Source organism: Sabethes cyaneus, chromosome 3 (genome assembly GCF_943734655.1).
Source record: "Sabethes cyaneus chromosome 3, idSabCyanKW18_F2, whole genome shotgun sequence".
Classification (NCBI taxonomy): domain Eukaryota; kingdom Metazoa; phylum Arthropoda; class Insecta; order Diptera; family Culicidae; genus Sabethes; species Sabethes cyaneus.
In genome coordinates this window covers 118,213,367-118,228,949 of record NC_071355.1, presented here as the reverse complement: position 1 = coordinate 118,228,949, position 15,583 = coordinate 118,213,367, and the positions used below count along the sequence as shown (strand labels likewise).

The 15,583-nt window shown below is 37.5% G+C and overlaps 1 protein-coding gene across 8 annotated transcripts in view; it reads right to left on the bottom strand.

The window, feature by feature from the left end:
• Positions 1–15,583, bottom strand: part of LOC128742843 (basement membrane-specific heparan sulfate proteoglycan core protein) — a 1,551,467-nt gene that overhangs the window by 1,080,579 nt on the left and 455,305 nt on the right. For all 8 annotated transcript variants that reach the window (XM_053839324.1, XM_053839321.1, XM_053839325.1 and 5 more), the window contains one exon: positions 3,279–3,411. In XM_053839324.1, the coding sequence (XP_053695299.1) occupies positions 3,279–3,411 (133 nt within the window). The remainder of the gene's footprint in view (positions 1–3,278; positions 3,412–15,583) is intronic.

Here is a 15,583-nt window from a genome sequence, read left to right as displayed (position 1 = left end):
CTATGCAATGAGGGGACAGGGGAGTGGTTTTCTACTTTACTGTGAGGAAAAATTGCAAATTTGTATATTAAACTACCCATTCCAAATAACTAATAAGCCTTAACGTAAGCAACAAATCAGCGTATCTGGCATTTTATAGTGCACGTTATTGTATGTTAGCATTTTGACTGCATAGGTGTTGTAAATTGGCATCCAAAATTGTATTCAAATTCTTCGTGTCGGTAATTAGCTGTAAATTAGCATTGTCAGCACTATAAGAAGGTTATCAGTAAAGTAGCTGTATATTTTGCCAAAATAGCATTTAAGTAGCATTTAAGGCGAATTAAATACTTATTGGCCTATATTTGAATAGCATTGGTGATGCGTATTGGTTACCTGGGATGCTTTCATAGTTACGTAACTGCCAAAATGAATCATTTATGGTTGAACTCTTCAGAAACTTGCAAAACTCGAGATTGTGACAAAGATCATCCGAGATTCATGATTTATGTACAACACAGGTTAATTTGTGGCAATACGAAGTTTGTCGGGTCAGCTAGTAAAATATAAACGAAAAGTGATTATGTGAATCCACACTAAAATAAAACAAAGATAAATTAGGGACAAAATAGTAAACAATAAATTGGTAATTGGAGTCAAATTGAACAAAATTAAGGAAATATAATACTAATTTTAAAAATAAAGTTTTCAACGGATTTCATGCACTGATTTTTTATTGCATTTTTGCCAATTTTACAGTTTTAAGAGGTGGTAATAAAACTTAAGTTGTTAGTTTGGATTAGTATTTTTTTAAATATTTCTGAGGTTTTCAACCACAGCACTCGTTCGCTCCTTCTGGAGTAGTAAATTGCAGTATAATTTAGGAATATCTTGGTTTGTCAAAAAGACAGATCCACGTTGCATGAATACGACCAAGCAAATCTTTACCATTATAAGTACACCTATCCCTTTTATTGAATGGCGTAGCAACGCGCGCGGGGTCCTCTAGTTTCCTATAAATATGTGAAAATAGTGTCTTTCTAAACCTAATATTTCCGAAGATATAAGTAAAAGTAAAAAAGAGGTTTTGACAAAATCTGGTATTTTCCTTAAAAATGGAGGCGCTCCCATTAATCGAGGGAATGTTCAATCCGTATCAAATTTTGGATTTTTACTTTCTGACCGAAAACGAACGATCTGGCAAAATTTGGTTCAAATCTGTGAAGGTCGATTACGCGTTTGATCTTTTTCTCGGTCACTTGGCAATAGTTGCTCGCAGTAAATTAAAGTTAAAAAATATGGCTAATTGAATCATAGATTCAGATACTAAGAAATAAAAAACATTATCCAGTAGAAAGGCTAGATCACGCCGCTAGGTGGATTAATTCGGGTTTTGTAAAAGGAAACCACACTAAACAGATAGTGTGTTTAACTGTTCTCCCTACCTGTGAAGCAAGGTAATCGCAAAAAAAGTATGGGGAAATTTGACCACATACATTTTCACTATTAAGCGTATAAAAGATTGTAACGTTTGTGTTGCTCACAACGCACAGCAGCTTAAGCGCCACTCCGGTTTAGGAGGCTGCTGACGCTTTTGAAAGTCCGGCTATGAGACTCTGTAAAACGGGCGGGTTAAAAGTGGATAAATCACACCGCTCATCTGACTTTTCCTAACAGGGGTTAAACCAAGAATTATTCGTACAGACTGATCGATTATATCTACCAAATCTCCAAAACAAACGAACTAAAAGAATCGAGACGATACGCGAATCTAAATGAGAAAAGATCTCACCGTTCATTAATTCGAAAAACAAACAAAAGTTCGATATCTTTCAGGTGGTTTTCAAACTTACAGACTGTTTATTGAACGCATCAGCCTACTGGTCCCGGGACAGGGTAAAGCTACTCAACTTAAGGCTAACAATGGTAAACAGTCTTATTTGCTAGCACTTGCGGTTTTTTGATTTGGTTCTTCCACACAGTTCGACAGCACAGGCCGAACGGTCCTGATAACACAGGCAGTAGCGATCAATCAGCTGATCCAGGCAGTCAAGCTGATCCCGATGTAAACGAAGAGCGTATAGCGTTTGCCACCTTAGGGTGAGTGGCAGGCGCCGGTCCGTAGCACGTTCTGAGTGCGCTGAGTGGATCAGTCAATCCTATGACTTATGACAGCGTGTTCGATGGGTCCGCTTAGCAGATTGGTCTTCTGCCCAAGCCGGAATAAACACCCCACGTTGAATGGGGAACCCTGTTCAACGTGTACATTCGTTATGCGTATGCCTAATAAGTTATTTTAGTCACCGCAGCACGAAGCTTACCTGCTAGTTTTAAGTTTAACGGGCACGAGTCACTTCCTTTTGGTAACTCCTATCCTAGCAGTCGGTCTTTAAAGACTTTAAAAAATAAGGCCTAATCTTGCTACTCTAGCTCCTTCCCACCTTAAGCATGGGTGGATTTTACTAGCAAAGTCCTTGACTTTGTCAACCGCTCTGAAATGCACCTTTGGAAAATCGCGAACTTTGATACGGAAGAAAAGTTTAGTTTGAAGATCTTCACTCAATTCGCAATGGAGTTGGTCGGATCCCTTATTTATAGCATTTTCGGCATAATAGCAATCGAAATGCTATTATATTTCGCGACAAAGATTAATTCTATCAACCTGTACGATTTATTTCTTGTACATCATTCGCGATTGTTTGAAGAACAATCTCGAGCGCACACCAGTGATTTAAATCACTCAACCATTAGGCAAAGCGAGATGACCAATTTGAGTGACGCCAATAGTGAGTATGTATCGGCGCGATCGACAGTAACTCTTCTAGTAACCGATAGGTGGCTATTTTCGTAAGTTGCTGTGAGCTTTTTATTACTAGTGTGCAATTATCGTGCGGTTACGTGCAATCTTCACAGGGATGAATTCATGGCTTACAAGATTGTTATAAACATGCTACTATAGAATTGCTGGACATTTTATCTATCCAACGACGTATTAACAGTTATGTTTCGATCATAAGCATGGTAGCTATTAGCATTTGAAATCTTTCATTCATATGTTACACTCCTATTTTCGTTTTCACATAGTCCTACCCAGTATAATAAACAAAGGCATAGTTCAACGTAAAAAAATTTGGAAAAATATGTATGTTGCTTATTTACCTGAACTTTTTACATACATAACGTATTAATGAATTCTGAGAAAGTGCTGCCAGCCCCAAAGGTGAGCTGGCGCGAAATCCGTCATATGAAATACTAATATTGACTGACTTAACTGACATAAATAGAATGATAATACTTACTGAAATGCTCCGGGCTGGCATATTATACAGTTGATTTCATCTGTGCCGTCATCGCAGTCAGAGAGACCATTGCAATACGCCTCTTTGTCTAGGCAAATACCGTCACATGCGAATTCTGTATCGCTACACTCATCTGGAAAAATATGGAAAAGATTATATGATAAATATAATCGTAATGATAAATTGCTCAAGGGGGGACCCTACTATAGGAAGTCGAAAAGATCGAGTTTTGCTTTTTTCGCATTTTCGGGAAGTTTATATCTACAGATATGTTGTGCAAAAAGGCTTTTGACATAGGCCTACGTCTTACGGTCAGGTTTGGCTAGACAGGGTGTCATTCCAAAAAATCTTTTTCGAAAAGTGGCCAAGTTTTGCTCGCCAATAGCTTCGCGGTTTCCCGATAGTTTTTTAATATTTTTGTACCTATAGATCGCAACATCTTCTACGCGTTGACCGAAAAGAATATAAGTCGGACTCGATTATCCGGATGCAAAATTTTTTTTTATGGTAAACACGTTTTCAACGTAAACACATTGCAAAAAAACCCGAATTAATCCACCTAGCGCCGTGACCTAGCCTTTCTACTGCCACAATAATCATTATTTAATTTCTCAGGAATATCTACAATTAATTTGACTATATTTTTAAATATCCGTTCCGTATTCCTCAAAATCCTTATTTGCCAGTAAAATTCACAATGTATTGTGCAAAATAATTATATTTTCTTTCCTTGGGTGCGTAAATACATGTAAGCGTCATTTATGTTACTTGATGAACACCTTATTTAGTTTTATAATATTTGCGTGATTTATAGAAAAATAATGTAAACACAAAGGTAATTTTTACAGACTTGAATGAATATGTATAGAAAATTAGAAATTAACCCTCTAACGGGTCTACAAACGGCCTTAACTTTCGGGCTTCAGAGCCACATACGAAACTTGTTTTGAATTTACAATATGAAAAATGTGTTCATAGCAGATTTTTTGATATTTTGATATTAATACCATGCGTTTAAAAGTTAGCATCTTTGAAAAACAAAAGTTCAGAAAAATTATTATTATACTTCACTTTTGAAGAAAAAGGATATCTATAACAAAATGATTAATCTCAAAATTTTACGATTAGTTTGCTTGGCTTCAATTTTGCAATATAGGTATCTGAATTAGAAAAAATAACTGAATAGAGCATTAGATATGAAAAAGAGAAATTGAACTTTTTCTTAGCTGGCGCTCCTTCAGATAATTATTTTTGCATGCAAATCAAAACTTAAGCTTCTTTTGAATGTACTTTCATGAAAAGTTAGTCATTAGCTTGATCGCATCGTTTTTACAATGTTAGAGGGTTAGGAAAACAAGATGACATACATACATACACAGATACATCACACACATTGAATACAATCAACATTTGATTGATGTTTTGATTTCACACGTTTTAACGGTTTAATATACGGTGCTTAAGTGTTAAAGTTTGAATAACTTTTGAATGAACCGTCCGATTTTCAATAACTCGGTTTTGTTTGATAGATCTCAGCTGTAATTTTAAAATAGCGATAAAATGTGTGATGTTTTTCATTGAATTAATGCTTATATGTTACTTAAATATGTTTTAAATACTATTTTTTCACATTTCTTTATGTAACTTTCAAACTACAAGTCCAATCGTCATGAAATTTGGAAGCTAAGGCTTTGCAAGGCTCCTCTTTCATATGCAATCAATGTTCAAATCGGTTAAGCGACCTATGAGATAATGAAGTTCCATATTTTTCGTATTTTTATACATAACATTTGAACTAAAAGTCCGATCAGTATAAAATTCAATAGCGACCTATGAGACACCTAGACCTTTCATTTGACATTAAGAACATTAAAATCGGTCTAGCCATCTCCGAGAAAAGTGAGTGAGATTGAAAGCGTCACATACACACACACACACATACACACACACAGAAAATGCTCAGTTTTCGAAACTGAGTCGAATGGTATATGACATTCGGCCCGCAGCACCTTCTTTCCATTTCCGGTTTTCCAAGTGATTTCTATACCTTTATACTATATATTTATATAGTAGAAGGGCAAAACCCATTAAAAAAAATTTCACCCTTATAACCGAGTCCGACCTGTAATGCTATTATTGCTATTTCTGAACAGACCCAGTACCTGCGCCACCCCGGTTTAATTAAATAAATAAAATAACGGTGCGAGCACTGACCTGACGCGGGCCTGTTGTAGCACGCGTTCATAACGTTGATATTTCGCGATACTACTATAGAACCGCTACCGCACTATGAGATATCCGGCGGACAAAAATCAGAAAACTGACTTTCACTAACCGGTTTAACGAAATTTTCTATTGATAGTAAACACTTCAATTAAGAAAAATCCAAAATAGCAAGTCTCTACTCGACGTCGTTTCTGAGATAGACGTTGTTAAAGTTGAAAAACGATTTGATATATATACGCTTTTTGCCAATAAAACACGTTTAGTTTGAAATTAATTTTTGAACACTACCGTGGAAGCACCAAATTTGACGCGGTTAAGAAATTTTCAATTTTAAACATTAATTACAAAATGACGGTTTGGCCAATAAAGTCAAGGTTTTGCACAGTAATCGTTAGACTAGCAAAGAATATGTAAAAAATAAACAAACAGTAAATATGCATTGAATTCTTTATATTTTGTCAAGTTTTTGTGAGACGCTCGGGGTTCCTAAATTGACGCATGAATTTTGCAACGTGCCTTATTTGACGCGAAATGTTCCTTATTTGACGCACTTGAAAAATTAGTATAATTTAACAAAAACGACGATATATTTTGTATTTTAGATAAGTGCGCATTATTTTTCAAAAAAGTTTTGTTTTGTTTTATTCGTCAAGCATTTGTAGACTACATACAATAATATTATTACAATGTTTACTTATATACTATACATTATTCCTATGGCTAAGTCGTAGTTTAATTTGGATTCTGGACATAGTGATGTCAATTCTTTCGCAATTTTGATTATAAAGGCGCATCATGTTATTGACTGGTCCATTTTTCGCATAATTGGTTTTATATGATTTTTCCATAAATATTTTTCTAGTTCTAAGGTTACGACTCGGCGCATAAAAGTTTAATTGAGCAAGCAAATCTGCGGACTGGATGCGTTGAGAAATAATGTCATTGATAAAGTAAAGCATTGCTTGTTCGCGACGTTCTTTAAGTGTTTGTATATGGATAAGCATGCAGCGCGCTTCATAAGATGGTAATGGAAATACTGTCCAGTTAAGTTTTCGAAGCGCGTATAGTAGAAATTGTTTCTGAACAGATTCAATGCGTCCTTCGTGTAACGCAGTCTGTGGGTGCCATACAATATTGCAATATTCCAGAATAGGTCTTACATATGTAATGTATAAAAGTTTTATTGTGTATGGGTCTTTGAAATTATGACTGAAGCGTTTGATAAAGCCCAGCATTCTATTTGCTTTGTTAATAATGGTATTGTAATGTTCTGTAAATGTTAGTTTTGAGTCTAAGATTACTCCTAGATCCCTTACAATTTTACATTTTGGTACAATATTGTTTCCTAAGTATATGTCAATAGAGGGAGTTTGAATTTTCCTGCTAAATGCTATTGAGTTACATTTTTTTACATTGAGGTTTAGTAAAGATTTGTTGCACCAAGTGTTGAATACATTGACTTCATTCTGAAATACTGCGACGTCATGGGCATTTTTTATTTCCATATATATTTTCATGTCGTCTGCATATACAAGTACTTTTGAGTGGTTAAGTATGTAGGAAATGTCATTTACGTGCAAAATGAAAAGAAGTGGCCCTAAGTGGGAACCTTGGGGAACCCCAGAGGTGACTTGAATAGGGTCCGAGAGGGCATTTTGAAAGCGAACAATTTGTTTACGTTCCGTTAAATATGATTGAAGCCATTTCAAGAGCTTCGGTTCTATTCCAATTTTGCCTAATTTGAAGATTAATAATGGTATGTCTATTCTGTCAAATGCCTTACTAAAGTCCGTGTAAATAGCTTCTACGTGGTTGCCACTGTCCATTGCATTAAGAGTAAAAGCTACAAATTCCAGAAGATTTGAGGCAGTAGAGCGGCCTTTAAAAAAGCCGTGTTGCTGACTTGTAATTTTGTGTTTTACTTGTTGAAAATTTTTTTCATTTATAATTGATTCAAATAGTTTAGGAATGCAAGAGATAATAGCAATTCCACGGTAGTTTCGGATGTCTGATTTTGTTCCTGATTTGAAGATAGGGACTAAATACGAAGATTTCCATATTTTCGGGAATTTTCCATTTTTCAGAGACATGTTAAATAGGCGTTGTAATGGTGTAGCAAGTTCTTCGGCCAGGTTTTTGAGAAATATGGGTGCTATTCCGTCAGGCCCCGGCCCTTTTGACGCATTCAAGCCTTTGAGTGCTTCAAATACGTCAATTTCTGATAGTTGAGAGACAGATATGTCGTTAGAAAATTCGGGGATAAATGAGAAATATTCTTGGTCGCGGTCTTCTTCAGTAAAAGTTGTATATACTTCTTGAAAGAAATTTGCGAAAAGGTTGCAGATTTCATTAGTATTATTTCCAATAAGCCCGTCAAGTTTCATTTGGGATGGGAAATTACTGCTTTTCAATTTAGTATTTACATAGTTAAAGAAATTTTTTGGGCATGATTTGACTTCATTTTCGACTTTACTATTATATTCTTCATACGCGATTTTAGTGGCCGAGTTGAGTTCTTCGCTAATATTGAGATAATTATTCAAGTTAATGGTATTGTTTTCATTTTTGAATTTTTTGTGTGCTTTTTGTTTTCTATTTTTAAGATTTTTTAGATGTGGGTTGAACCACACAGGCCATTTACTATGTTTACTTCGTCTTCTTCTTTTCATTGGTACAGTTTCGTGTAAAAGGCACTTCAAGAAAAGGATGAATTTTTCTGTTTCATAGTCGACATTTCCTTCAGTACAAAACACATGTTGCCATTCTGTTGTACATAGTCTACGCTTAATTTCTATAAAATTTGCTTTGTTATATTCCGGCACTTCTTCATATTCCAAGTCAGTAGGGTAAGAGCTATTGTGTGTGAAAATTGAATATTCGATTGCTGTGTGAAATGCTTCATTCTTCCATAAGGGAGACAGTGAAGCATTTACAGCAAAGTCGTCTGTGCAGTTTGTAAAAAGTAAGTCCAAATAAACATTTTGACTATTTTTGACTGAATTTATTTGATGCAAGCCAAATTGTGAAATTTTGTCAAAAATGTAATGCAATGTTTCATTTTCGCCTACTACTGGAAGCAAAATGGATTCATTGTCAATGTCTACAATGAAGTCCACATTGCGCTGATTGAAGTCGCCGTAAATATGTAGTTTTACTTCGGGTTCCATATTTGAAATAATGTCTTCTACTGCTTCGAAAAAGAGTTCATAAGACTGTTTATTAGCATGTTCGGGAGGAAAGTACACGGCTGAAAAAATGTGTACTTCGCCGTATATGGTTGCTTTGGCCCATATATTTTCAAATTCGATGTGCTTTCTAGTAATTATTTCTTCCGAAGTAAAGTCAGAGTTTATAGCTATGAGGACACCTCCTCCAGATTTTTTCTGACTTAAAGACAAATTACGGTCGTGCCGGAATACGTTAAATAGATTTCCAAAAATTTCTTCGCTTTTGACGCTTTCGTCCCAGCTACTTTCGGTTCCAAGAATGACTTTGAAAGAAGATGATATTACATTTTGATGAATTTCCTTCATTTTGGCTGGACTTTTCATGCGGTTGAAATTCTGGCAATACACAAGAATTTCAGCCGCATTCTGTTTTAGTGCAGAAGAAGTTTTTGGAAAATTATTACTACTTACATTTACGTTTACTAGCTCCAAAGAGCGCGTCGATAAAATTTCTTCTTCATTAGACTGGGCGTCGTCGTTTGGTGATTCAAATTCTTCCGTGTTGTGCGTCAATGGTAGAGAAAATTCGCGTTGTAAGATTTACGTGACGGTACAACGCTTGTCGAAAATTTATTGTTACTTTCGCGCAATTGCTGAAGGCGGTGAGTTCGTTCGCTTACTAAAAATTGTCTGTACGACTGCAAGTCAGCTTCTGCTTCCGGCGGTAAAAGTCCATATTCCTGGTAGACTTCTAGAAAGATGCGCTTTAGATGTTCGGGAGACGTCGGGAGTCCTTCGGATGCCAAAAGCATTCGAATGCTGGTTGATGTTAGTCCTTCTATACAGACTGACGGCTGCTGGTCTTTCATATATGCCAAGTACAGGCGGACGATTTTCATTATTTTTGGGTCGCGCAGTCTAGCTTTCAGAAAGCGTCCGTCGCCGTTTGTTGACTGCTGAGTGAGCCGGACTATAGGTGGACGCATTGGGTCGCATTCAAATAGACTGTCTTGAGGAGGTGCTGGAGCTGGGTGTGAGGTATTGTTATTGCTGGCGTTGTTATTTCCGTTTTCGTTCAGGGTGGTGTTGGTCTGGTTTTCGGTTCTATATGGATTAATTGTTTCGCCTTTTTGGAAATTTATGAATTTGGATGTTATGTCCGTTGTTGGTGGTCCAGAAAATTGAAGTTTTGCAGCTGCCAGCAGGTCCTTGTCCAGAGGTAATGCATAATTTTTTGGAAGCATTGGCTGATTGCTTTCGACAGTTCTATGGATATTGTTGTTGGTGTTGTCATAGTCGTTGCTGCTATAGATATTATTACTGACATTGCGGTGTTCGCTATTGTGCCGAGTATAGTCGTTATTATTGTGATGATTGTGACGTGTGTTATTATTGATGTTGTCCGAAATTTTACGCTGTCGTCTACGTTGTTGTCTGCGTCTTCGCGCTGCAATTTCTGCCTGTTTTTCTTGAAAGCGGCGGGTTCGTTGCCTGGAGTCAAAAGAACTCCAGTCAGCTTTCCAGATTTTTTTGCTGCCTACTATACGCCAGCCGGAATTTTGTGAAGGGTCATTTTTCGCGTCATTTACAGGTGCGGACGGATGCAGTGATCGTTCCATCTCTTCAGAAAGACTAAGGTGATTGACGGACACTGGTGTTGTATGCATTTTGGAGGTTTCAGCAGAAAGTACTTTTAGTTCGTCTAGTACTTCTTTTGCTGCAATACTACAATTGAGCTTACTAATTGACGAGGCTTCAATTGATGATTCAATTGCGTCAATTTTTGATTCAAGTGTAGCAAAAGCGTTTCCAAAATGCTTTTCCAAGAGTTTATTTGTGTGTCTTTGGATTTCTGCTACAATTGTGTCATTCACGTTTTCTGATATTTTTTCTTCGATACGATGGAATGATTCTGCCATTTTCGCGTTAAGCGGCTTAAAAAATTCGCTGTTAGCATTTCGTACGACGACCGAGAGGTGGTCGCTTACGTTTGCTGACAAAGAATGTTTTGATATACTGGCTAATGTGGTGGCTATTTGCTTATTTCCCACATGCCAATGTTGTTCAATGGCAGCCATTCGTTTTTCGATTTGTTCCACGGCGTCCTGCATATGCGTGATATTCTGCAATTGTGTGATGATTCGATGTTGGCTTTCTGTCTGCTTGCTGATTATTTGCTTCAGCGAGTATTTTTCCGTGAAGTCTGGTGTGCATTCTGTACATAGTGGCAGGACGAAATTCCGTAAATCGTCCTCCCACTCACGTTTAGCACCAATACAAGCAGCATGAAAGCTGCGTCCGCATGTTCCATGACACTTCCAAAGATGACGTAGACTTGTCATTCCACATTCAGGAGCGTTGCACTTCATTACGGCTGGAGTTCACTGCGCGGCGGACAAGATAAATTATTTACACACGGTTACGCGACGGTCAAAAATTGTTTATAAATACTAGTTACTCGCGGTTGCGCGACGGTCAAAATTGTTTATAAATATTCGCGAGGCTTTCGCAAGTCGGTAAAAAAAAAAATTATTGTACTTATGTTACTGCGCAGTAAAAATGCGCATCCAAACTCTTCGACGGTCAGCGGACGAATTTTAAATAGTTACACAAGGTTTTCGTTATTTGTGTGGATATATTTCACCCCAGTTTTTGCGAAAACGTTGGGAGAATTGGGACAGCCCACAGCCGATATGTTTATATTGCAAACACAGCCAGGCTATTTAAAAATCTGACATAATTTGTGTTTAACAATGAAAATTCTGGAAATGACTTTCCTAAAACAGTTGTACATTGTTTTGAATGACAGCTAGGAAAGTATCAAGATTCAGGGTGTCGTAGGAAAATCTAAATTAGCCACTCACCGGAAACTGCAGTAACTGCGGGATTGGATCGGTCAGACAAACGAAAAAAGTGTCCTAATTTAACCTAAACCAATATTTTTGATTGCCCTACCCGTTTAGGAAACTTGATTTTACTCATAAGCAAAACAAGTCATTTACAGTTTATAGGACCTCCTCTCCAACGCTGTTTGCCCTGGGAAAGTGTTTTCTGCAGCTTTTTCCGACGAACTGTGGCCTCTGTAACACCTAATGAGACGGTAAACTGTTGAACCAATATCGTTCTTGGTGACTTACGAGATATTTAGTGTCGGAATAGATGACATACTTTTTATATCTTACTCTGTAAATAAGGAACACTAAGAGCCTAATTTGACGCAAAACATTTTTGTCCAGAAATAAGCTAAAAAGCTTTTGCAGTTCGAATAACGTGTACAATATATTAATAATACTTAAGTTTTAACAGTTTTCGAAGATATTAGAACAAAAAAACACTTTTACGCGTAAAAAAATATAAAACATAGTTGAGTGTTTCTTTAGCGTTTGTGCTAAGGTAGGAAAAAAATGGCGCATTTGACAAACACCCTTTCTGTTTATTTTTTATTTACAATTATAAATGACCAATCAAAAGCTTTTTATGGCATGAATGCGTTTCATAAGTGTAAACAAAGTGTCAAAGGTACACTTTTGCGAAATATTAATAGTCAAGATAAGTTATTATAGAAAATTTCTGAAAAGTGCGTCAACTTTGGACCCGCGTCAAGTATGGTGCGTCCACGGTAGTTTCAATTAAATCTTATGTGTTATATATCATTAGAAAGGTAATATATCGGACTTTCCGAAAAATAAATGGTTTAGACAGCTAGAGGATAAATAATAATAATGAAAAGCATGAGAAGAAGAAAAACATGTAAGGCGTTGTAAGGCGAGAACATGTAAGGCTTTGTAAGGCGAGAACTTTTTTCTCCATATATCTCCAGGTTAATTTCTCCTTGTGGGTTAAATCTCAGGTATATACTACCAAATTAGAAAAGAATTACGTGCCACCAAGCGCCACTCTAGAAAATATAGTGTTTTGAAAATTTCTAGTCACTATGGGAGGTTTCAAAACTAAAAATATTTCCAGCGAATAACACACGAACAGCGAAAGGGGAAGTAGATGTACCAACGCAAGGGTATAGTCTACTAGCAGCACTAACGAAGCTAGAAGTTACACAGTGTATCGAAGGTAACACTAGCACATTTAGAAGAAAGGACAGTGAATCCATTGTCGATGTCACTTTCTGCAGCCAGTCGCTAGCAGTAAGCATGAATTGGAGAGTCAGTGAGGACCATCAGGCGATTCGATATACCACCGGTCGTAAGAACTCCGTGGTACCACACAGAATAAAGGACTGCGGATGGAAATGGAAAACAAAAGTGTTTGACAGAGAACTTTCTATCGAGGTTCTGCGTGTCGATAGTGACTCCCTGGATCTGACAGCGGATGAACTGACAGAAACGCTAGCAAAGGCTTACGATGTAACAATGCCCAGAAAACGGGAGCCTAGAATCAAAAGAACGCCTGCTTACTGGTGGTATGGCGCGCTTGGGAACTTCGTGCTGAATGCCTTAGGACCAGAAGAAGCTTTCAACGGGTAAAGAATACCTCTGAGAGAGTGGCACGGAGAAATGGGCAATAATGCAAAGAACATTTAACTGCTTTAAAAAACTTTTTCGAGACGCCGATGCTAACCCGTGGGGTGACGCATACCGAGTTACAATGGGAAAGATATTGGTCCGATAATGCCGATACCCAACTTTTGTTGAAAACTATCTTGTATCTTCCAATAATCCTCTCAATGAGAAACAGTAGTGAAAATTAAAAAGCTTGATGTACACCGCGATTGTGTTGTTTACATATACACGAATACATTATACTCTTTCTACTACTACTTGAGCGGAATTATCATTAAATCAGCGATGCCAACTTTAGAGCCAATACTTTTGTGACAGTTTTTATAAAATCGCTGTTTTTTTAATTATTCTCCATTTGAGTAATTGCAATCTAATATTTTACTACTGAAAAATTAAAAAATCAAAATTGATTTAAAAACCTATGCAAAACACAATCATTGAACCGTTATTTTTTGATCCAACATAAATGTGGATGTATAAAAGCTGTACAAGATTGAATCACACTATATTACATAATATTTAAATTAAGTTCACTATTTCAAATGTAGAGGGAGAAGTTTTTGATCGATTATGCTAATTAATTAATTAAGAGAGGAGAGAACATTTGCTTTATTATTACTCTTAAGCTTTGCGAATAAAACCGAGTTAATAAACGATCTCTTGGCTTTTGACCACCGTACGACAAGGTCGTCATCATTATAGTGCTGTTGCTGTTAGATCAAGTTAGCAGTCCGAAATACCCAGTCCGTTTCACGTGGCCACTAACAGTCCGCTCGTGTGTGGAGTTTTCGAAGAACCGAAACCGAATGAATGCTCGATGTCGGCTAGATCGCCCAGTGAATTGGCTTGATCGCTGTTTTTTATGCTTTAGGTCGGTCTTGGTGGATTGGGAAAGGTTATAAAAATCGTGCAGGGTGGTGAATTGTTCCTAGATAGTGATACGGTTGCGCTTTATAAGATGGCGGCAGAAAAAAAGCTTTTAATGACATCGTATAGTCGTATGATCGACTGCATCGAGTCGCGTGCAGAGAAATTGTTGACTTACGTGCGTTCTTTCGATACCGAGAAGGAAGATAAGTCGCTCCTCGAAGATAAGCTTGAGTCAGTTGAAGCTATGCGTTCGTTGTTTCATGAGACAGAGGTTAAGTTATACGGTGTGATTAAAGAAGACGAGGTTCAGACTTGGCAAGAGACTAGTGAAAAATTAGAAGACATCTTTGATGAAATTCGCCATCTTATTCGAAGCACGTTGCGCAAATCGATTCGCCCAAATCCCTGAGTGCCCAGGTAGCGACTGCTTCGTCACAACATACGCTATCAAAATTGCCCGAAATTCTTCTCCCTCATTTCAATGGCCAGTTGGAGGATTGGATCTCCTTCAAAGGTCAATTTAATGCGCTTATTAAGCGCCGAGAAGGCCTTTCACAAATTGAAAAGTTATTTTATCTGAAAGCCGCAATCCAAGATGGCGCGGCTCGCCATGTTCAGTCCACCGAAGACACATTTCCGTCTCTCTGGAAAGCTCTTTGTAGTGAATTTGAGAACAAAAAGCTCCTCGTTGACAAGCACATTGCGACTACTTATCAATGACGTGACTTGTAACATTCGTGCGCTCAATAATCTCGCCTTAAAGCTCGATCCATTGTCCGAACAATTTGTGGTCCATCTAATTCGTTCCCGGCTTGACTCCCGCACTAGGAAAGACTTTGAACTCTCATTGACTGACAATTCCTTGCCGAAATGGGACAAACTGCTCGAATTTCTTCAGTCTCGTTGTAGGTGTTTGGAAAACATCGAACAAGAAGGCAAGACTACCTCAGTTGCCTGTCATAGCGCGCGTCCAAAGACCAACTGTGGTGAGCGACCTCACGTTTCTAGATCATTTTCTGTCAGTGTTGCTTCGACTAAACAGAATATAACACGCTTTGTCTGCAAGGGAGCTAATTATTTAAACCGATGTGAACAGTTTTTGAAGTTAAGCCCTGCTGAGTGATTTGCGAGAATAGCATTGGTATCTGTCTAAATTGCTTTAGCAGCAAACATCGAGTAGGTGATTGTAAATCTAGCTCGTGTCGTAAATGTGCTCGCCGACACCATACCCGAGCAGGGTTTTAAACCAAATTGAGAATAATTTTGATATACTTTTGTTATCAATCCTTGCTCGGGTACCTTATTACACGATTCTGAACCAACTCCAGCTAATTCTGACGTTTTGGCTTCATCGACAAACACGCTTGTGAGTGCTGTTCCGTCATTAGTACCCAAGGCAACTCAATATGTACTCTACATTGCTGTGGTTCTGATTGAGGATGATTACGGTAATTCGACCAAATGTAGGGTTTTGCTCGATTGCGGTTCGATGCATAATTTGATCTCAGTGAATATGGTCAACGCA